Source organism: Anoplophora glabripennis, unplaced genomic scaffold, assembly GCF_000390285.2.
Source record: "Anoplophora glabripennis isolate ALB-LARVAE unplaced genomic scaffold, Agla_2.0 scaffold313, whole genome shotgun sequence".
Classification (NCBI taxonomy): domain Eukaryota; kingdom Metazoa; phylum Arthropoda; class Insecta; order Coleoptera; family Cerambycidae; genus Anoplophora; species Anoplophora glabripennis.
This window is the reverse complement of record NW_019416419.1, coordinates 489,495-514,682: the sequence shown is the minus strand read 5'-3', so window position 1 is coordinate 514,682 and position 25,188 is coordinate 489,495. Positions and strand designations below refer to the sequence as shown.

The 25,188-nt window shown below is 32.4% G+C and overlaps 1 protein-coding gene across 1 annotated transcript in view; it reads left to right on the top strand.

Annotated features, from left to right (window-relative positions):
- The window catches only part of LOC108908522 (low-density lipoprotein receptor-related protein 1), a 124,890-nt gene that overhangs the window by 42,630 nt on the left and 57,072 nt on the right, over nt 1–25,188 (top strand). The window contains exons 2-4 of the mRNA XM_018712579.1: nt 14,283–14,912; nt 21,294–22,112; nt 23,951–24,880. Of these exons, the coding sequence (XP_018568095.1) occupies nt 14,283–14,912; nt 21,294–22,112; nt 23,951–24,880 (2,379 nt within the window). The remainder of the gene's footprint in view (nt 1–14,282; nt 14,913–21,293; nt 22,113–23,950; nt 24,881–25,188) is intronic.

Sequence of the window (25,188 nt, the reverse complement as noted above, 5' to 3'; positions counted from 1 at the left end):
CATTTATGTACACTCATTTTGGATAAAAAAGTTCAGATAAACACTTCATAACTGCATCTGTGAAGAGAGGATTTTTATCTGCTGCTTCATTCAGGCCGCGCTCAGAGCAGCTCCACGAGGACAAGGTCGGTCCTTGTTGAGGAGTGCGGATGAGGTAGAGTTCATTTGGGTTCCGAGCCACATGGGTATCCTTGGCAACGAGAAACATAATTATATTCAGTTGTTATCAAGAAAATTACATTTCTCAAAAAATATTCTGTGCTTATTGGCAGAATTTTTATTTTTTTACGTTAAATATAAAATTTTTATGTGCAAAACGTCTTCTCAAAAAATTCTCACTTCGACAGGAGCAGTTTTTTCATGTGTTATTGTTAATAAAGTCGTGTTCGCAAAGATACATGAAAAAATTAAGAAACTAATGGCGTATTTTTTAAAAAATTATATGGACACCACTTTTCACAGCCTAGGTGGTTTTTCCGATCTCAATTGAAGACCAAAGAGCTAGGCAGTATAATTTCTACCATGTTCGGTCGCTACACAGCAACTCGGCATTGATATATTTGAAAAATTTGTTTCCATATTTATTTAGCCATACCCATCTACTGGTCTGGTCGAAATAAACGTGCAGGTGGTAGAAATGTACGACCAGTTGAGGAATGCACGCGCGGGCTAACGCCGCACAAACAAAGCCGCACTGGGCGACTGAGCTATAAATTTCAGTTGTTGACAAATTGCCTAGCAGTGCAGTGCAGCAATGCGGAATTATTTTATTGTTGATTATTTTTATTTAATACATTTTCTAACCTAAACTAACAACCTTTTCTCTTTCTGTCCTCCTGGCAAGGATATGTTCATAACTTCTCGTTGGTTCTTGGCGAGCAGTATAATATATTTTAATGAAAATGTAAATGTTTTTTGATATGTCATAACTAAAATTTACCATCAATATAATAAAATTGTTTGAGGAAATAAATAATTACAATATGTTGTTGGCCAAATGAAATTTTCTAAGTACATATTATATAAAAAATATGTTTTACCTTTAGCAGAAAACTTTTTTACATACGCTTATGAAACTCATTAAATTTTATTGCTAGGCGTTTTTTACATGTTGAACTGACTTCGGAAAGACTGTACGATGAAATTCTAATTTAGATGAAAAAAGCCTCCAGCTGGACATTTTATGTGTTAAATGTTGAAATAACGAAGTCAACTCTTTTATTAAATATCGAAAAGAAATAATAAATAATTATAAAAATTGTACAGATTACGGATAGAAATTGGTTGGCCGTTGCGTTTTTCTTTAAATTTGTAAATATAAAAAAAGTTGTACATATTTTAAAATCTTTCTGAGATAGCACAAGATAGAGTAGTTTCAAAATCTCATGAGCCGCAAAATGCGCGAAAGGCGTGGCGTATTCGCACAATTCTTCTAATAAGCACGTTGTGAAAACATTGACTCAGAATTAGACCACGTGCCTCATTATAACCAGAAAAGAACTTAGGCTCTCGGGCATCAATAAAGTCAACTGACGAACGTTCGTTACATATTTTTTTATTGCTTAAATTAAAATAATAAAGAATAGGGCATTTTATTATGATATTTGTAATTGGAGCAAAGGCTTCTTTACGCTACGAGAGCTCAAGATAGACTGTGAATAATGGATGTAATGTTTTTAGGACGTAGAATAATTTAGGCGACGGTCGGAATTATGTTTCTGCGCATTTGAAGGTCAAAGCTCATAAGATTTTGAAACAACTCTGCCTGGTGTAAAACTAATTAAGATTCTAAAAAAAATTGTTCATACTAAATTCCAATTAAATACATACATCGTTTATTGAGAAACATGTGTTTAAACTTGTTTAAAAATAATTATTTTTTATTCTTTCTTACTTAAAAATAAATAGTAGTTCATGGAAAGAGGAGAAAATTATCTTATTTTTAGCATTCTATTAGCCCATGATTTATGACACCTTATTTCAAAATTCTCTGTATATATTGTTGGAAAATTGTAATTGAGAAGTATAACACGGGAATACAAATTAAAAAAAAAGAGTATAACTAGTGGTTCTAGGGAAGTAGGTACCATCCATTAACAATAATAAATAATAGTGCAGCACAAGTATCAAAATTTTGTATATTTACTATACCTAGTATTTTTTCAGAAACATCTACACTTTTCGCAATATTTATTAAACAATTGTTCTAAAGCATGGATGATTCTGAAAATACCCCAATAACAATTCTATAAATACTTAACTGTTCTTGTAACATTGTGTACATTTAAAAAATTAACTAAACGGTAGTTGAGTCCTATAAATTTTGATTTAGCAAACAATTGTAATTGTATATTTGAAATACATACATAGATCTTTTATAGTGTAGTGTGGGAGGTAAGAATCAGTCATTGCCCGAGGAGTTAATTATCTATAACAGCAGAAACCGCACCTATTCCTGTAACGTGCATTCTAGCTGTTTTTTTTTTGTGTATAAAATTGTACGTTTCCTTTTTGTGAAAAGATTTTTATACCACCATTAGTGAGTTTTAATTAATTTGTTAATACAGACATAGACATACAGATATGCGTTTTAACGAAACGTCCAAAAATTAATTAAACAAAATTCGAAATTTGTTCCTCTGTTGCCACCTTAAGAGAAGTACTATGACGCTGCACATTTTAGAGACTTAAGACTCTAATGATGTTTTAATTGTAGTTTTTCCTCCCATTCTATTTTATTAAAAAGAAATAATGATAGCTATTGGTTATTCGGTAGTCGATTATTTGCTTTATTTTGGGACCCTAACCATTGGGGATCAGATATAAAATAAATTTTTGTAAGATATCTCATTATATCATATAACATTAATAACATTCTAAAGTTTTTTTAATGTTTGTCGCTTTATCTCTAATTTAAATAAATTATACACACTAATGATTTTAACTAGGAATTTAATGGGAAGTTAATGTTTAACTAATACATTTTTTTAATTGCTTGTTCATACGTAATTCATTAGGTTTATATTTAAATTCTTATTAAATATAAATATTCTCGTAATTAGAATACTACTTTTTATGTAAGAGAGATTTTTACTTACTTTTTTTTCTATACTGAAAAAGATAATTTTAAAATTGAGTCAAGGGAATTACAGAGGAAGTTAGAGGAATTCACGGAAAAGTCCGAGGAATTTAAGTAGCGGCGGCTGTTGCAGGGGGTTCTGGGGCGCCGCCCATCCTAAAAGTTTTCATGAAACGCGTTAAAAAGGAAATATTTAACTTGTAATGTTTAGTCAATTTAACTCGACTTGCAAATTTCGTTTGCAAAACTTTGAATACGTGGGCTCTTCGTAGCTCGCCTCTTCAACTGTAAAGTGTTTACAACGGTGGTCATGGTTATTATCGTCGCACAGACGGAGTGGGAGTAGCGCATACTTACTATGCAGTTTGAGCTCTGTTTGATCCAACCGTAACCAATAAATCTTCTTAATATCCATAATTTGTTCAGGTGTGGTGTAAAATTTTGTTAGTTACATATTACTGTTTCTTGTGTGTTTTTTTAAAAATTGTAAAAGTTTAAATTGTTTATTGCACTGGCAATGTTATCTATTGAAAAATAAATGGTGCGAGAAACACCAAACCTTAATGAAAATGTAATTGAAAAATTTAATACGGATAAAAGCAGAACTATAAAAAATAATGTTGAGTACATTTTTTCTATATTTCAATAGTACTTAAAATAAAACTACCCAATTGTATTTGATTTTCTTTGCACCTATAAATTTTTCCGTCCTCCCTGTTATGGAAGTCAAGAGGCGCCACTGAATTTGAGGGGTAGTCCTAGGAATTCAAGGGGAAATCAAAGGATCGAAGAAAGTCGGAGGAATTTGAAGGAGTTTGTTGGTGAAATTGGAGAAATTCTGGTCTACATAATTATAACTACAGTTTGTCAGTAAATACGTGGCGTTTCAAACACTATTTCTCTTCTCAAAATTTTTACAAAAATGATAAGCAAAAAAAGGATATTTCGATGAAAATATAATATTGAATTATTGAATTCATATTTAGCTGCCCCGAAAATTACTTACATGGCAACATTAAAAATACACAATTGAAAAATAATATCTTATTAATTGTAAACCACCTTAGGTTAAGAGAAAATAGCTAAATGGAGATATAAAGTACACCAATGTAAATGTCTGTATGTAGAAATAATTATTTATAAAAAAGAAAACTACCCTTTATAATATCGTATTTAGCTAGAAGAAAATAGCTAATTGGAAACATAGAATACACTTTAATCAGTTTTTTTATGCAAAAGTTAGTACATATTTGCAAAATAGAAACAAGGGCACAAATTGGCTGTCAGCTGAAACCATCGAAAATAAACTCTTAAAAAATAATATCGTTTTATTTCTTTGCCGCATTAATTTTGGAGAACAGTTTATTGGAGATTTAGAGTTTAATGCAAAAATAATTACACACAAAAAACAGCACTCAAATCTCCCTTATATAACAAACAAAAATAATTAGGTACATTCTAATGCATTCGGTATGAAAACAATGTTAATTAGATGACACAGAGTAATTTGTCGTAATGCCTGGATGGCAAAATAATTACTTGTGAAATATAAACAAGGGCACAATAGTATTGTTGTATTTACTCACAAACGTGTCAACTTTTGAGAGTGTTGATTGGAAATATATAGTTTAATGCAACAATTATTACATACAAAAGAGAAAANTAACTTTATGTGGGATGAACAGAGTTGAATGAGAGTGGGGGAACTCAATGTTGTCATCACGAATTACAAATGGCGGATTCAAACTGCAAAATTTTTATTTATTAAATACATATCTTTTTACTTGAAATTTACGAAAATGTGTTTCGTGAACAGTGTTAATTGTTCATAACAGATGTTCTGGAAAGCTACATAAAATATACAGAGTTCTACGTAGTGTTATATGAAATATCCAGGTTAGAATTTTGAAATTTTTTTTTCTCGAAAACTATGTTCGACAGCACAAAAAAACTGCAGATTCGTGTTCAGCACCATCGAAAATGGGGGGTAGACAAAATTTCGTGAAAATTGGAGGTGGTGGCACTAAAGTAAATAATTACCATTTTTTATATATATATGTACATTATATTATATTCCGGGAGTTATACGTGCAAATCCGAAATCCAGGACTATACAGCTAATTCCCGGTACAATCACAGAAAATCTCGGTCATACCCATGTGGCTTTTTGTCGTCAAGATCTGCACTAAAATTTATGAGTCCACGAAACACATCAGGGTTGTCCGAATTTTCTGTCTCGTCTTGTCTGCGAAGTGCTAATTCGAAAGCTCCGCAAAATTTTATGCAATCTATGATTTTAGATAATACATAAAGATTTTTCGTTACCTGTTCATTGTGTTTCCGTATATTATCCCAATATGCAGAATCTAACTGACTTCTTATGTTTATTTTACCTAAAGACTTAAATGACTTAAATCTTTCACACTGTATATTGTCCATGTTTTATCCCCACCGAAAAGTAAGCACGGAAAACAAAACAGTATATTTTTTAAATCACACCCGTACACTAACTGCTTTTGTGAATACATTATTGTTAAATTGTCTTTTATAACTTTTACTTCGGCTTGTTCCACTAACTTCAAAATTTAATTGTGGTGTTGGCCCACCTCATTCTTTTATTTTTAGTTTATCTCATACGACAGAGAACCAAATAAAGTTTTTTTTTTAACGAAATGCTATTCATTTTAACAACTATAATATCCGTAGACGCTTAAACAAAAATATTCACACGTGCCGCTCGCAGAAATAAACCACCTCTTATCACGTACGAAATATTACTGCATTTACTGAGCAGTGGCTGTCGCTGTTGCAGCCGCAAAAGCTCATATCTTCGTGTACTGGGTCACGTGCCTGACTAGCCAATAAAAACAAAGGACGCATCTAATTGTTCGCTGTACACACATTTTGTATATGAGGTTGCATATATTAAGGAGCGTATTTCGCGTCGCAATAGATAATAATATAAGCTCCTAGATTTATTTTAGCAAGAGTACATTTGGATTCTTTAAATATTTTGTTGATATTTAATTTGATTAAATACATAAAATTTTATGTGTTCTGCAGCTCCGCAGCTCTTATAGTAAAACCGCCACTGATTGAATTCATATTTAGCTGCCCCGAAAATTACTTACATGGCAACATTAAAAATACACAATTGAAAAATAATATCTTATTAATTGTAAACCACCTTAGGTTAAGAGAAAATAGCTAAATGGAGATATAAAGTACACCAATGTAAATGTCTGTATGTAGAAATAATTATTTATAAAAAAGAAAACTACCCTTTATAAGGAAACATAGAAATCACACCAAAAATAATTACGTACTAGCTCTTAAATCGTATTTAGCTAGAAGAAAATAGCTAATTGGAAACATAGAATACACTTTCCTCAGTTTTTTTATGCAAAAGTTAGTACATATTTGCAAAATAGAAACAAGGGCACAAATTGGCTGTCAGCTGAAACCATCGAAAATAAACTCTTAAAAAATAATATCGTTTTATTTCTTTGCCGCATTAATTTTGGAGAACAGTTTATTGGAGATTTAGAGTTTAATGCAAAAATAATTACACACAAAAAACAGCACTCAAATCTCCCTTATATAACAAACAAAAATAATTAGGTACATTCTAATGCATTTGGTTTGGAAACAAATGTTAATTAGATGACACAGAGTAATTTGTCGTAATGCCTGGATGGCAAAATAATTACTTGTGAAATATAAACAAGGGCACAATAGTATTGTTGTATTTACTCACAAACGTGTCAACTTTTGAGAGTGTTGATTGGAAATATATAGTTTAATGCAACAATTATTACATACAAAAGAGAAAATAGGGTTCAAATCACCCTTATACATCACATGGAAAATAATAGACAATAAAAAATAATTTCATATTAACACATTTGGTCGAGAGAAAAGAGTTAATTGGAAGACACAGAGTAAACGATCGTTAAAACCTGCATGGAAGAAAAATCAATTGCTTGCAAAATATAAATAAAGGTGCAAATTACCCTTATCTGAAACCATCGAAAATACTTATTTATAGAGTTTCATGTAAAAATAATTACAAGCAAAAGAGAAATGATAGCTCAAGTTACCTTTACCAGGAAACACTGAAAATAAAATTGTGAAAAGTAAATAATATTTTAGGTAGGTACACCTAAATTGTATTAGGTTGGGAGAAAATAGTTAATTGCACAGAGTATACTCCACCGCCATCATATTGCAAAAATAAAGAAAAATTAGCTTTCCTTGCCTGGACCTCTCTATTTGGTGGGGCTACGGACAAATTATATTTTGCACACTTGTGGAAGTACAGTTTTCTGTAACTGGCGACTTCGCCAGAAATTTAAATATTCTTAGGAGGGTCCACACAAATGCTTATTTTACACAATAGATAAAGCGACACTCATCGTTGCTCCCCCATGATATAACTAATTTATATAACACTTATATAAACAATTCGACTAGGGGAATGATAAACTGCTAATATCAAAACAAATTGGTTGTTACTTGCAACTGCATAGTTTGGAAATGTTTCGGACCACATTTGAAACCATACAGTTTTCCTTATTGGTGGGGCTAGTAGGGTTGTGATTTAAAAAGAAAGTATCACCGTGTAAAATACTTTCAACAAAAAATTGTGGCGTTCAATATACATATTCTTTAAATAAATATAGCATGTATTCAATTTCGAATGAATTTTTAAAAACGTGTGAAATATATGAAAGTAACTAAAAAAATAATCAATCCTGCATCTCAAAAATGACCCATTTGCAGATCTACGTCCATGTTTTTTTTGTCTTATTTTTTATCGGAGATTCATAGATTCAAGATTGTCGGTACAAATTACAACATCTATGGACAATAAACATTAATTTCATATCAATTAAATGTTATTACTTTAAACAAGTTCGAAGTTTGCAAGTCATTGTCGATCTTACTGATATTTTGCCGCTACCTATTAACCTTGTGCGAGATTAAATTAAATTTAATAAGTGTATATCAGAAGTTCAAACTTCTGGATCAAGGTATTTAATTCCGGTAATTTCAGTAAATTTGAATTGTTTATAATAATGTTTAATAATATCATCTACTAGATAATAAAATGTCGAATTCAAAAGTTTAATATACAACAGCACAGGAACACGAGCAAGATCAGCGTGGTCCTCGACTTGACCTCGTTTTAATTTTATACAAAGTGAGTTTTTTTGAAAAATACAGAGACTGGTTAATTTTTGTTTTAAAAGGATTATGTTTTCACATCAAAGGTGAAGTGGTAACATTCATATCTCTGCTATACAAGATCTGTTCAGAATATAACCGAATGATATTTAGTGACATGCTGTTGGCAGCATTACGATGTTCTTGGATTGTTGATATCCCATTTAGTTTCGTGATATTGTTGATTCAATGTAACGTTTTTAAGTGTTAGTGACGATTTTTGAAATGACCCTTTTTCTGGAACAACGATGCAATGTAAAATTTTGTGTGAAACTAGGGAAAACATTCACGGAAACCTTTCAACTTTTGAAGCAAACTTACCGAGATGATGCTCTGGGTCGTTGTTACAATGGTTTTCACTATTTAAAAGTGGTCGTCAGTCAATTAAGGATGATCCTGATCAGAAAGACCTTCGACTTTGACTGATGACGCCCGCTTTGAGAAAGTAAAAAATCTGGTGCGTGCAAATCGCCAATTGACTATCAGAGAAAATGCATGCCATGAAATTTTGACTGAAAAATTAAACATGTATCGAGTTAAAGGGAGACGAAATCTGGGTTTACGGCTACGATGTTGAGACAAAAGTTCAATCATCATAATGGATTGACAAAGGATCTCTACGTCCCAATGGTGGTGCATTTTGAATTCTTGTCTCAAGGTGAAACAGTGAACCGTGTGTACTATCAAGGCGTTTTACAACGGTTACGTGAAAAAATCTGTAAAAGGAGACTAGAGATGTGGCGAGCGAACTCATGGTTCTTGCACTGTGACTATGTGCCCGCACACTCAGCTTTGTCAATGCGCCAGTTTTGTGCCAAAAATCTGATTACTGGCCTCCCTCACCCTCGTTACTTGCCAGACCTGACTCCCTGCTATTTTTTCTTATTTCCGAAATTAAAGTCAGACCTGAAAGGACGTCATTTTCGGACTAATGATGACATCGAAGCAAATTCGTCACAGGCTTTAAAGACCATTTCAAATGAACCTATCCAGGACTGTTTCGCGGATGGAAACACCTCTGGGAAAAGTGTGTGATTAGGGGTGGGGAATACTTTGAAGGGGATGAATACCAATAAAGTTTAAAAGATTAAATAATGTTCGGTTATTTTCTGAACAGACCTTATGTTTAAAGGTTACCATTGAAAAATAAAATAAAAATGATCACCTCTTTATAGGAAGCATTTTGAGAATGTACTGCTGTCGGATTGGCCAAATTTCTCTCATTATTACCGAAAAAGATTAATATTTAAGTGGATTAATAAAATAAGCATCATCCATTTAGCTCTAGCTACATTCGTCGGAATTTTGACCTGCAGTAACTATAAATGCAAAATATGAATAACAAACGTGTCATACAATGTGTGCTTTAAGATTTCCTATCAGTGTTTAAATATTTTGATAACCTGTTACACAGAAGTGTAAACAAATATTTAGCATGCAAAATTGTAAATGGATTATAATTTATGTTTCATGACCTTCTGATGCTTTTCTGGGAATTGTAGTCATTTTTGAAAATAGTAATGTGGTTTCTGGGAATATAGTTCCACATGCTTTGTTAGAATAGTTAAATTTATGACTATTGCTTTACATATCTTACAATATTATTAATATTTCTCCTACAGTTAATATATTGCTTTAAATATAAGAGTAATGTATGTACGAAAAGTATAGTTATGTTTTATAACCGTTAGACCTCTTTTATGCACGCGTTTTTCTCCTCTCAACGCGGAGTTGACAAAAACGCCGCGTTTCAAGATACCCTGAATAGAGTTACTACGTTTATGCATTTTACGCTCGTTTATTTGCTCTCGCGTTTTCAATTCTGTCGCGATGGCTTTACAGAACGCTTGGCGACACGCGTTCCGAAAAAGCACGAAAGTATATCGGCGTTTTTATGCAAAGCGCTCTTTGTCGCAAGTCCAGTGGCTCTGTCTGTCAAGAATAGTTTTAGCNATATATATATTGTATGGTATATTAAGGGGAAATTAGTAAACTGCATCGAAGACAGATTAAATAACACATTATCACATATTTATAGTATTATAATCGTGATGATTAAAAATGCTGTAGTAATTTATTCATTAATATAAATAGCATATTGCGAAACTTAAGATAATTGTGTCATTCATATATTTAAATAAAAAAACACAGTTTATCTGTTAAATTAATAAGTTCATACGATGCGTGTTCGTAAAAGAACAAATGTACTATAATATTTTATTTATTTAGAGCTTGCTTATAACTTAAACACTAATTAACATTAATAAGAGTAATATAGCAAATAAAATATAGAGAACTTTTGAAAATTTACGACTAATTGGGATTTATCTGATAATGAGGAGAAATTTTGCAATTTCAATTTACTTGATCATTTGGTTCCAAGTTTGCTAACTTGTCTTGTTACGTGCTTATAACAGTTACGTTATTAATAATTTAATTTAAAATTTAGTTTACAATGTTCTAGAATTTCTAGATGAACACATTAAAATGGAAATGTTAAATTTTCAATGTGCAGTCAATGTAACTCGATTTGCAGAATTTACTGATTAGTGGGTTTTTCGTGGGCTCGTCGCCTCTAAATCTGCAAATTATTTACACCGCTGTAAATCCACCGCTGGTCATGGTTACGTCGCGCAGCAGTGAAAGACGGGCGTTTGGGTTCTGTTTAGTTTGTCCGTCCTAAACGAATAATAGCTATTCGCCGCTTTTTTCTTATTAATCGTAATTTGTTTACGTGTGGTGTAAAATTTTGTTACCTACGGTATTGTTTTTTGTTTTTTTTTAAGATTCTAAAATTTTAAATTAGATTGCAAAGACAGGCTACCTTGCTATGCTATTTATTGAAAAATCAATGGTGCCAGAAATACCATGAAGAAGTAATTGAAAAGTTTACTTCGGACAAAAGCAGAAGAATGGACTTTCGCTATAAAAAATAATGTTGAACATACATATTATTTTCCCTATATTTCAATGCATATTACTTAAAATAAAACTACCCAATTATATCTATGTCATTACTTTGTATCTAAATTTTTCCGCCCTACGGAAGTCAAAAACTTTTTTGATTATCTCAGTTAATAAAAAACTAGTTTTTTTTTTTCATTATCAATTATTACTACTTATCATTAGAGCTGTCAGAGAGAGCCGCAATTCAATGGCGTGCCAATCAGGTTAACCGAGACATATGTGAGCCGCTGCCTCAGATTGCTTTTCACGCTCATGTCACGTTAGTATACTGTTGTCTTTGTTATCGTGGGGATGTTGCGTAACTAATTCCTATCTGTTGGTGTTTATGGTGATGTACTGTAGACAATTTAATTTGTTGCTTTTTAATAAATAATGCGTACGCCTGTGTCGCGCGGCTGAATTTTGACAGCCCTACTTATCATAAACTAAATTTATACGTATAAGTTAAAAGTCACCTTTGTTTAACCACAATTTAATGAATAAGAGTACCTATACTACGTCATTTGGAACACTTTTTCTGGGAAACCGTTACTTTGGTGAATTTTTAGAGGAATATTTTTTTATGTCAAAAATGACGCTGAAACAAAATTTTCATAGGTTATTTAGAAAAACAGCCTCTTACAAAAAAATTGTGTATTGAAAATAATTGCTTTCTTCACAAATAGTTGTTATTGACAGTAATTTGTGTACCATAATTTATATCCGTTTATATCCATATATTTAAAGCAATTCTAGAAATATAAAACAAAAACCCATTGCCATTGAAAAATTTATTTTTCACGTTTTTATGTATGTAAGTAGATATATTATTTCTCAAGGTTATATGCGTGTAGGTTAAGAATCACCCTGGAGAAAAGATCATCTAATCTTTCATTCAAATACAAGAAAATTTGTACAAAATATTAATTTACTATGATTTTCATCTATGCTTCGCTGCTAAAAGTGCACCTAACTTTGTTTTTTTGAACTTTTAACAGTGGATAGTGTATTCTAAGAGAAATTCAATAGCTAGAAAAGTTGATTGAGAATAGTCTCTCCAAATCCGTTAAGAGTTTTTTTGACGAAATAGAGTCTATGTATTTTCACCCCACACATCTAAAATGAAAGTTATACTATACATAATCGTGATTCTTGAGTGTTGTGTATATAGATACACAATATGTATGTATATGTAAAGGATCTTAGGACAAAATAATCGTCCTTAGATCCTTAATATACAGAGTTCTCGTAACGAAAAATACCTAAATCTTGGCGTCACCAACATTAATGATTCGTTTACAATGAACAATGACAAACGGTTACGTCTGTGGCTCAAAATAATGCGATCGCTGATTGGTTGAATAGAATCTAGTGAAAAATTTACCAATCACATCCTGTGAAACAATGTTATGTTTTAATGTAATCTTTATGTTATTGTTTTAATAATTTTTAATTTTGCCGAAATTTAATTGCTAACATGTTATAGTTCCAAACAAAATTACTAGTTGCGTGGCTTGTAATAATTTATGAAGGCTCTCTATATACACAACACTGGTGTTAATACTCGATTTCACGTTTTTCAAACGAATTAGTGACAAATTTAATTTCCTTTTCCTCTTACCAAGTCTGTCATCGAAGCTTTATTATCCTTGTTACATTTTCGTATATTTAACAATTTTGTTATGATATAATAATTGTATTATAAACGTTCGTTAAGTCTCTCGGATAATGGATTTTGGGTTGGGCGGACGATAAGATTTATGGCGAAAAGTGATGCTACCATAAAACGTAATAATAACAAATTGCTTTCATAGCTTACTGCAAAGATATATGAGTTTGAACGTTTGAACCTTACATAAAGCAATATGTGGGTTTTCTTTAAGTGTCGCCGCATCGTGTTTACTTTATACAGTGTAAAGTAAAATTAGTTGTCCTCTAATTAATGATCACGTGATGATTCTGTGGAGTGGAAATCTAATTTGACTCCTTGACATTCAAAACCTAAGTCTATTGAAAAGCCAGATGTTTGGCTGATTAGAAATAAAAGAATGTGTAAAAATTACTATATCGAAAAATTAATATCAAGAAAATTATGTATATTGTCCCTGTGGTAATATATGCCCACTACTGCAATAATAATTTTTATTTACATACTTATATTTTGTGGGAAATAGAATATTATTCAAACAATTAATAATAACAAAATATTTCGCTTATTCAAATTTGTCCTTAAACTCAAGTTTTGAAAAGAAAACTCCTTAGAACACTCAGAATAGAATAGAATTCATTTATTTATCTCGGAAATTATATAATGCTGTAGGATAAATCAAGGAAAGTATACCCTCGAGTATACCTGTATAAGAACTAAGATATTTTTTTGAATTTCAAATCTAATGTTTATCAGAACCCCTCAAAAACTCAATATGCCAAATTTAAATAAAAAAATACACAGGATATTTCTCACTACAAGATCTCATAGTTAAACAAAATACCAAATATGTGCCAAGCAATTTCAAAACAATTGAATCTTGTACAGGGTGTTCCTTAACGATATGCGAATATTTAAGGGAGTCTACATTCTACATGGAAAATTAATGATAGTTTGCTTTATAAACAATGGTCAAAAAATGTTCCGTTGCCAAAATACGGGGGGTTTAAAATTTTAAGAAAAAGAAGGAAATTAATATTTTCGAAACCACTTGAGATATTTCAGTGATATTTAGTACGTAGTGATAGTACAGCTAGTTAATAAAGGCGCATGTTTTTAAATACAAACGTAATTTTTAGCTCTAACAGTGGCGTGCGTACTAGCACTCACTTTGATATTTTTAAAGAAAAAAATGGTACGCCAATGGTTTTTTCCCCAAATAAAATTATTTTTGATATCTCCGTTTATTTCGAAAGATAAGAGCAGTCTTGAGTTTTTGCGAAGCGCCGCTTGTCAAAATTTCTGTATTGTTCCCAAACATTGTGCATATTGCGTAGTTTATACCAAAAATATTTAAGTGGTTAATTTTATCTTTTGTTTCAGGAACCTGTGCGATCAATCAGTTTCAGTGTTTAAGTGGTCAGTGCATTCCTATGAGCTGGCATTGCGACTCCCATGCAGACTGTGACGATAGCAGCGATGAACCCTTGGACTGTCAGCAGAACCAGAACTGCCGTGTGGGACAGTTTCAGTGCAAGCTGACAAAGAAGTGCATTCCTACGGGATGGAAATGTGACGAGGAACATGACTGTGGAGTGTCGCCAGATTTGGGCCCCGATACTTCAGATGAAGATCCAAAGATTTGTCCCAAAGGCATCAAATGCGAATGGAACGAGGCCGCCTGCGGTGAAGGTCTGGCTTGCTTGCCCATAAAAAAATTTTGTGATGGGCATTTCGACTGTCCTGGTGAAAGCGATGAATGGGACTTTTGTCGAAATAATACGGGTGGCTGTGATAGGTTGCAGTGCAGTTCTGATTGTAAACCTACTCCTCAAGGACCTCAGTGCTATTGTCCGGATGGGAAGAAGCCTGATGGGAATAAATGTGTTGATGCGGATGAGTGCGAGTTGGATGGAAGCTGTGCTCAGTTGTGTATTAATACAATAGGATCTTTCGAATGCTCCTGCGTCTCTGGATACCATCTAAATGGAACTGATTGTATTGCAGTTAATAGTAAGTTCTTTTATAATTTATGTTTTAAGAAAATTATTTTACTGAATTAGAAATTATCGCCAATTTAATAGAATTTTTTTTTTATTTTAATGAAGCTTTTATTATTTTTTTAGAAAACTGTGATTTCACTCTTTTTGGTATAAACATGTATATAAAAAAATCAAGGAGTGATTCCTTAGATGGCTTCAAAAGTATTTTGTCTTTTCATGATATTTGGAAAGCCGCTTTGTTTTGAAGACAGAGAGCAATACAAATTTTTATACAAAAATGATACTGATACTTTTTTAATTAATAATATAGAATACTAAAAATTACTATGATGTACTGCACTGGGCCTGCTAAAAAAATGCCCAAAAATAAGTTTTTGGCCTTTAACAACATTCCGAATACTAAAAACAACACTTTTTAAGCTCACATCAGTCTAATGCAGATAGTGAAATCACCATTTGAGGATCATATATTGTTACATAATACGTCTTGTGATTTATCTTTCTCTCTAAAAATTATCAAAACCGATTGCATCTTGTATTTTCTATCTTTGATATGTATGTTAGTGAAGTTATCTATCAAGATATGAACACATGACAGACACGGATTTCATAGTATAGACTCGTCAATGGAAATTCGTTACATATTAGACAACTGCGCATTTCCCAATGCTCTTGATCAAAAAACCTTCCAAAATATGTATCAACATCTTCATAAGGAAGAGAGAAAAAAAAATTCAAACAAAATGGAGAACGGTAGAAGTGGAAGAAAAAGTGCATGGTAGAGAAAGGTCCAGGTACTTCTGCTAAAAAAAATGTATTTTATCAAGGGTCTGCAAATATTGGTTTAAATCCCTCAATACTGTTGCTTATTCTTTTTATCGATGAAGTAAATTTCTCAAGTGATGCAATAAGGAATTTTTACAATAACCATGTATGGGCTGAACAAAATCCACAAGGTACTAGAAAATCGTTTACCGGTGAGATGTACCATGGACAGTGTGAAATGTGGTTTATGCATGATTGTACCTCAGCACATTTTAGTTGTGATTGCTTATAAATTTTTAGCAGCAACATATCAAGACCATTGATTGATCAATATAGACATCACTTACGGTTTGTTCAATCCCCAGACTTAAATGCTTTTACAATTATTCATCTAGACGAATCAGTTATTAAGTAATTAAATTAGCTTCGCCAGATTTTAGCCTCCAATTATCACAAGGAAGACTAATCCTTTTTGATGCTACTAGGCTCCTATCATTCTCACATCCCTCGAATGCTCAGGTCTTTTTTCCTGGACGGTTCTCCTTCACTCTCACTCTCTTTCAACACAAACTACACATTTAACAAATACATAGGTATACAGCTGTACAGGGATGGCCAGAAGTAAGGAATAAAATTCATATCTTTTGAATGAGTTAATTTTTTTTAAAACGCCGAAACACGTTAACTGATTTTGATTTTTTCCCATCTTTCGGTTATATAATGATTAATTTTTCTTCAACCCCCTAACCCCCAGCTACCCCTACTTTTTTTTTCAAATGGAAACATAAGGCATGAGGGGGCTCGTTGAAAAGCTTATAGAAAACCGAATCCAGCCATACCAAATAAACAAGTTTTATTTTTTCAATAACAAGTTTTTTTTCATTTAGAAATTGAAACAACTAGATAATTTACAAAAATAAACTCAATGTCGCAAATGCTGAAAATGTCCTCCATTCACTATTTGGCATTCTCCAAGACGATAGTAAAAGCTGTCCACAGCATTCTGAATGACTTCAGCTGGTAAATTATGCATCTCCGCCCTAATCTTGTTCTTTAAATTCTCAATATTATCCGGTCTGTCCTGGTAGACTCTTTCTTTCAAATATCCCCAAAGAAAATAATCCAGGGGTGTTAAGTCGGGGGATCTTGGCGGCCATTCAACTGTACCCCGTCTACCAATCCAGCGATTTGGAAACATTTCATCTAAGTATCTTCGAACATCAATACCAAAATGTGGGGGAGCGCCATCTTGTTGGAACCAAATTCTTTCATTCGGTATATCTGGATCAATTTCATGAGGGAAAATCACAGCTAGAGCAGGTATCAGGTCAAATGTTAGGAAATCCAGGTAGCGTGCGGCAGTAAGATTTTCTTCAAAAAAGAATGGGCCCAAGATTCTGTTGTTGATGATACCTGCCCATACATTAACTTTTTGTGGATGCTGCGTATGCGATTCGCATGTCCAGTGTGGATTTTCCTGGGACCAAAAGCGATAGTTGTGCCTGTTAACCACTCCATTTAAATAAAACGTAGCTTCATCCGAAAAAAGTACGTCTCGTTGAAAACCATTATTGTCGTCACACCGTCTCATCATTTCCTCACAAAATTGTAATCGCCTATCATAATCGTCTTCCAAAAGCTCTTGGACAAGACATACCTTATAGGGGTGGTATTTCTCTTGTTTCAGAAACATTCGAATTGCAGTTCGAGAAGCATCGTGATTGCGGGCCAATGAAACAGTTGAAGTATGAGGATTTTCAACAAGTTCTAATGCAATGTCTAATTTCTTTTCTTCATTCAAAGCACGTGCCCGTCCAGTTTTGGGCAAAGTCTGTACTGTACCGTGTTCCTCAAATTTGTGAAATATTTTACTAACTGTCCCTTGCGAGATTTGGTTTTCGGGATATTTCGCATTAAATAAATCGCGCACTTCAGCCTGACTTCTTATTTTGTCTCCACATCCAAGCAATATCAAGATTTCGATGCGTTGCCTTTCCGACAATACCATTGCAATTCAGTAAATAACTTGATTTTGACACAATAGTAACGTTTCAAACTCCAATTTACAACTAAAGCGAAAAATTAACCAGAAAGCCTGGCAAGTAAGTGGTACCAAAAAAACGCAACATAAAAAATATATATTTTTTGCTTTAGCAGTGATAGGTACAGTTTCAAATTCTTTATGTTATTCTGTGCAAATTCATGGAGGATAACACTGAAGATAATTAAATTTTATTTCACTTGTTAAGTACTTAGGTGTTTTATACAACCCTAAAAACCTTGCTATTGAAAAAATAAATCTTGTTTATTCTGGATTCGGTTTTCTATAAGCTATTCAATGAGCCCTCTAATACCTTATGTTTCCATTTGAAAAAAAAAGTAGGGGTAGCTGGGGGTTAGGGGGTTGAAGAAAAATTAATTATTATATAACCGAAAGATGGGAAAAAATCAAAATCAGTTAACGTGTTTCGGCGTTTTAAAAAAAATTCACTCATTCAAAAGATATGAATTTTATTCCGTACTTCTGGCCATCCCTGTATTCTGTATCTTATAGGTTAAAATTAACCATCCCCTTAAAATATTAATTTTAACCCTACCGCTAAAAATAATAACTCCAACTGGTATTCTGTATGTTTTTTTAACAGCCTAGTTTAAATAATTTTATTAGCCGTATGTTTATTTTTCACTGTTAGTGAAGTTAGTACTAAGGTAAAAGCATATAATATATTTATATTTTTTTATGGGTAAAAGGTAAAAGATGTCGATTTGTGATAATATACCTAATCTCGAACGCTGGTTTAGTACAAATTAATAAAGTAAACAAGTAATAAGATTCTTGTGATTTAGCCGAGTTATGGGGGATAAAAAAAAGGAACAAAAAAAACAGATCCCGTCAATTGTTGACTTTTTAGAACAAATTGCAGCCATTGCAAATAAGTTTGAAATGATTTAATTTGTAGGGACTTTATAACGTTTATAAATAATAGAGATCAATTATACCATGTCAAGCCAGGGTAAATTTTAACAGCATCTATTTTGGTCCCGCTAAATTTGAACATATTTGGTTAAAATAAACCCATTAAAATTTTTACAGAATACAGTATGGGATTAAACAATGGGAGATTAAAATTTTAACTGTGGCCTTGATGTTAAAATTTAACCAAAAGCGTTACAGAATAGATCCGATAGTAAGATATAATCCTGATGTTTTTGAAAGAGTTTAGCAGCCAATGAGGAGAAGATTTGATTCATGCATACTAGATGGTGGCAGTCATTTTCAACAGTTCTTGTAGACTAAGAAACTTTACATGTAATATTTCGGTAATTGGTTTTGTGTAAAAACTTTTATCACCCTGTATCTTCGAAACAAAGTGGCTTTCTGAATATCATCAAAGGACAAAATATTCTTCAGATAACCCAAGGAACCCATGGCACTACAAAGTTTAATATTACTTTTTAATTTTTGTTAACCACATGGATATTGCAATTTTTTTATTACTCTTTAATTTTTGTCCAAGAACCCTTTCTTTTCAAGTAAAAAGCAATTGTTACATACACATTTATCTATATATTTTTTCGCTTAATGTTCTAGCCTGAGTAAGGCAAAATCAAGTGTTTGAGTATAAGTTTATTTTATTTATTATCTCCATTCAGTTTGACGTTTTTATTGAATATTATTTAGGTTTATTTAGGTTTAATACATGGTTGTTTTTACACAATTATTAAACAAAATGTAAAATAAAAAATTTACAAATTCATGTGGTTTTTAAAAAAATAAAGGTCTGTGAAATTTTGGGAATATAGGAGCTTAATTACACCCCTGAATGAAAATTTCTCTGTAAAGGACCTCGCACTTTTCTTATGGGAATTGGGTTTCGGCCAATTTTTTTGAAACTTCACAGGTTGATAGTTCTTAACATGTAGATCAAAAGTCTCAATGGGCACAAAGCCCCAAATCCACCTCTTCCCTCCCAAAAACTGCCTCCAAGTAGCGGGGAGTTTACTTGTCGTTTTATGAAAAAAGTTTCAAATAAAAGTTGTTTATTTCAATGAAATCTAAAAAAAACTATTCTTGTGTTTTTTTTTCGAAAAATCAATGTTTTAGCTTTAAAACGCCACCAAAGTTTAACACAGAGTATACGTATGATAGCTGTAGATATACACATGTGTTAAGTTTAACAGCGTTTTACAGCTTGAATATTACTTTTTCGAAAAAATCACATACAAACTTTTTTTGATTTAGTCAAAATGAATAACTTTTACTTGAAATATTTTTTCATTAAATCGCAAATAAACTTTCTACAGCTATATAAACAATTAAATTATTAATAACAATTTTCCTGACCCGATTATTGAGTTGCAGATTCGAATTCAATGTGAAAAAATATGCGCAAAAAATATACGTGCAAATATACGTGCAAAAAATACGTACAACTATAAAATACAGTAATCTGGAAAATCCGTAGGCTGATTCGTAGGGGGCGGGGGGTGTGTGAGGGGCGGGGTCAAGTGGGACAGCTTGTTAATCAAAAATGTGGTTGTTTGGGGTCATTGTTGGGTTGATTAAAAAAATAAATTGTTTTACATGCAGAAATCAGTTAAATCGCCCCCGCTACCTGGTGGCAGTTTTTGGGGGGGATGGGGTGGATTTGGGGCTTTGTGCCCACTGAGACTTTTGATCTACATGTTAAGAACTATCAACCTGCGAAGTTTCGAAAAAATTGCCAGCCGAAAGCCAGTTCCCATAAGAAAAGTGCGAGGTCCTTTACTAAAAATAAGCTTTTATTTACCTAGAACTGTCTTCCCCAACAGAAAAGATCCAAACCTCAAGAAAAACAAATCAATATGCTACTGATAAGAAAAAAATATTATGTAGATTTATGAAACTGAATGTTATAATAGGTTGATAAATTTAATATGAATACTACATAGGAAAACGACCGTTACATTTCTCCCAAAAATGAAATAGTATTGTCATCTCGATTGTCATCTTGTAGCTAAAAGTCTGTAAAACATAGTTCACATCCGGATCAGGCAAAAATAGATTTAATCACAAAGATATCACAATTTTGAATTTGTCGCATAACAGAAAAATTTTTCATGAAAATTGTTAATGAGAACCAAAAATGTTCACATAAAAAATTGCTTAACACATGAACCACAGCATTATTTCATTAGTTCAAAGCTAAAGGAGAATAAGTCTTATTATTGCAAATCAAAACTTTATAAAGTAAATAATTATAGATGAATTATTGTTACATACCTACTGTGTGTACTTACACTTCAAAAATTTCAGTTTTCATTTACTGTTTTTCTATTTTACAGACATTCTTCTTAAACATTACCTATTATTATCAATTTCAAAAATATATTATAACTTAGTTTTTTTAAATAAAAGTAAAAAATCTGTGTTTTTTAAACAACAGTTATTTAATTCTCAGACTACAACTTTGAAACATGTTTTTCTCTTTTCAATCAAAATGAATATATCTAATTTTTTTCTTGTTGTCCTTATATTTAAACGTAGAAACTGTTTGTGTATTTATGTTAATCGTTCCATGATTCTTTGATAGAATTTTTTTTTCAATTCTAGCTATATAAGTATCTTTATTGTTACATTTTTCAGTTCCAGCTTCTGAACCCCCATCTCTGATATTCTCCACACAGTCAGAAATAAGGAGAGTTAGCTTAGATGGGAAAGCATTTCCTGGAAATTCAACATTACACCTTCTAAATAGCAACGCTCTGGAATTCATACATCGAAACCATACTATTTGTTATGTTCACCATAATGTATCGAAAGCCACACTTGTCTGTGCAAACATCAATGATTTAAATCAACGATGGAATTTGCAGCCAATTTCACCTCTTTTAGAAATTGACTCTATTCATCAAATTGCTCTTGATTGGATTACAGATAATTGGTATTTTCTAGATGACCAAAGGGAAATAATTTTGGTTTGTACTTACCACTTAAAATGGTGCAATATTTTGATAGAATTTGGTTTGAGCAAACCTAGATCACTAGCTTTGGATCCAACGAGTGGATATTTATTTTTTACAAAATGGGGACATTCTCATCCCTTGCTCGTACGATGCAAAATGGATGGAACTGAACGGACACCCATAGTAGACCACACTATAGTGTATCCGTATGGCGTTACTGTTGATTATCCGAAGCAGCATGTTTACTGGGTCGATACATATTTAGATTATGTCGAACGTGTGGATTACAATGGGAAAAACAGGAAAACTGTTTTGAGAGGTGTTCAAGTTAGAAATTTGTATGGAATAACTGTCTTTCAGAATAAACTATATGTATCATCTTGGTTTGATCACGTAATATTGGAGTTGGATAAATATAACCACAAGGCAAAAACCATTGTCACAAATATAAGCAGACCTTTTAATTTACACGTGTTTCATAGGCAGAGACAACCTGACGGTAAGTAATTTTATAGGAAACTCATATATGTGGCGTTTGCTTAAGTTTTTGTCATAACTTTAGGAGGCTGTTTTCTGAATTATTTTAGACTGCGAAGCAGTAAGTAATGAACTGAAGATCAAAAGCCATTAGTTTTCAAAATTCAAGATCTTGAACTTTAACAAAATTCATACTTATTTATTCAAATATCTATAAAATATTTGACATAGACTGATGAAATTAATTATGAATGCTGAATTAATTAATTAAATCTGAATTGACACTACTGACTTTTGAAAATTGGAATAATATATTTGCCAACACAGGTGAGTGTGAGTGTGTCAGGTATAATACAGCTAAATCTAACATAAAAAAACGAATCAATACTCAAAATTTAACAATCTTTCAGATGGACTGTTTTTCCACGTTCCAGGGAACAACAAATTTTTTAGTATCACCACGCCGTCTATACAGAAAGATTTGAACTAACAGTTCTAACTACAATTTGAAGCTATTCGAGGGACCCCAATTTCCTTAACTAAAATAAATTTCTGCATTTTGGAGATATTGGCAGCGGGAGTGTTAAATGGCACACCCTGTATATGTATTATATTATTTTGCATTATATGTGACAAAAATGTCATTTTTGAGGTCCAAACTGTTTTGCAAAACAATTCTATAGCAATTTTTTGTTCCAAATACAATTTTAAATACAAAATAATTGCTGAAAGTTAAATAAAATCATTGGTGTAGAAATTTTATTTTAGGGGATCATGCATCTCCACCATTTCTGAAATATTTCTGTATTTCTGCAAAAATATGGTGATTTTATGGCTCTCAATATGGGCTAACCATATTGATATTAGAGTGTGATGGTTTTTCCGAATGTAATACTGTGGCTTCTGTATCTGATCGCCCCTGTTGCAGAATTACTTTTCACTTCTTTACCCTTAGCTAGGAATATTTGACACGCCGTTGTTGTTTTCGAGCTAGGCTCTGTGGGAGCGGACCCGCTATTGGGACACCCAAGGCAGCCCTGATATTCATTTTGGTGCTTGATGTTTCTAAAACCGCTACTGACAGAATCACTCTTGAGATAATGGTGATCATTTGAGACAAACTGTAGCGGCACCTGTAACTTGGTGTATCCAATACTTCCAAGTCTATCATTGTACCAGTATCTTCAGTGGTCTCTGAAAATACTTTACCACGACTAAGTAGCCCAAGTAGCATCATAGTCTGAGGAGCGCTTTGGAATTAACAAGAACTGAAATAAACTTTACGGCAAGTCTAGATTTAATAGCGGGTCCGCCAAATAGAGCCTAGTTCGAAGAACAAGGGCAGGTTGAAGATTCCTAGCTAAGGCTAAGGAAGAGAAAGGTAAGACAACACCATAACAATCCGAAAAACCATTGTACTTTAAATTTCAATAATACGTGTCAACATCTTTAGAAACATTTGAGTATGTAAATGTGATAGTTTTTAAACTTCAACATCCTGTATCTTACAAATCATGACTTTAGACTCTTGGTTCACAATGGTTTCTGGTGATGGGGGAGATGGAAAATGATCCAAGGAACAATTTCTTGAAGTTGACATGAACTTATAAAACGCCCTGTATAAATTTAAAAAATAAGAAATAATTGTAAAAAGTTTGTATCTGTCTAACTCTAATAATATCTGAAAATATTTATATATTTGTGCTTAAGACAGACTTGTTAATAACTTTTACAATTATTTAAGTGAAACTGTTTTTCTCCGTCTAAAGTAGTTTGCTGTTAGATTAAAGTAATGCTACTTTGTATGTTTAATTAGAAAAGTGGGAAAAATAACAAAAAATGTTACTGTTGTTGTTTCAGTTGCTCATCCTTGTAAGTCATCTAAAGAGTGTGATCATCTATGTATACCTGTATGGAATAAGAACATAGCAATTCAAACATGTATATGTGCTTCTGGTTATGTACTTGTAGCTAATAAATGTGAAATAAGAACACCCTCTAGTTTCTTACTAGTAGCCAAAAGCAATCCATTTTCAATCAAAGGGATAGACTTAAAAACTGGTAGCGACACAATTGTTCCTATAACTAAAATAGGAAAGCCTACTGTGATAGAATTCGATGCAAAAGCTGGATCAATTTTCTATTCCAATGGACTAAGTAATTCGATTGAAATGGTATCAGTCAATGACACTTCTAAGCCTACCATTCTAGTGAAAAATGTAGATTGTTATGGACTAGCATTTGATTGGATCTCGAGAAATTTGTACTGGTCTAATTCCGAAAAGGGATCTATAAGTGTCATAAAATTATCGAATACGTCGATATCGAGGACATTATTTCAAAGTCTTTCTTTCCATCCTACATCGATTGTAGTAGATCCTTTTAGAGGGAAAATGTATTGGGCTCATTGGGAGAGTAGATCTCCAGAAACAGGAAAAATTTACTCCACTGAAATGGATGGATCACACATTATGACATTTGTAAATACTGATATCCATTTGCCAAGCGGTTTAGCTATTGATTATGAAGAAAAAAGGCTGTATTGGTCAGACAACTATCTGAAGAAGATACTGAGTGTTGATTTTACAGGGGGTAATAGGCGAACTGAAATTGAACACAGTCTCTTTTCGTCTTTTGGCCTTGCATTGGGTCCACAAAAAAGTATTTACTTTATAGAAATGTCTGAGGGTACTGTCGTTGTATATAATAATAAAACTGGACCAAAGAAAGTTTATGAAGGAAGTTTACCTATATATGACATAAAATTGTTTGATGCAGAATCACAAAAAGGTATAGTAGTACAGAATTTTTAAAAAACCAGTCAGTTCTGAATTAATTCAATCTGCTTTGATTCATTGATCCATTGCCACCTAGGTTACCAAGGTCTCACATCTGATCCTTCCTCACTATAATTTCTAAAGACATTCTTTGCAAAAACTCTATTTGTCACTATATATAAAACATTCAAAAAAAGATAAATACTTAATAAGTTTGGTGATTTAATCGTTGAAGTTTTACATCTGAAGCATATTTTGCACCTAAAGTTATTCTATAGTGTTTTTGCAGGAAATGTTATTTTTCATATTTAGTGGACGTCA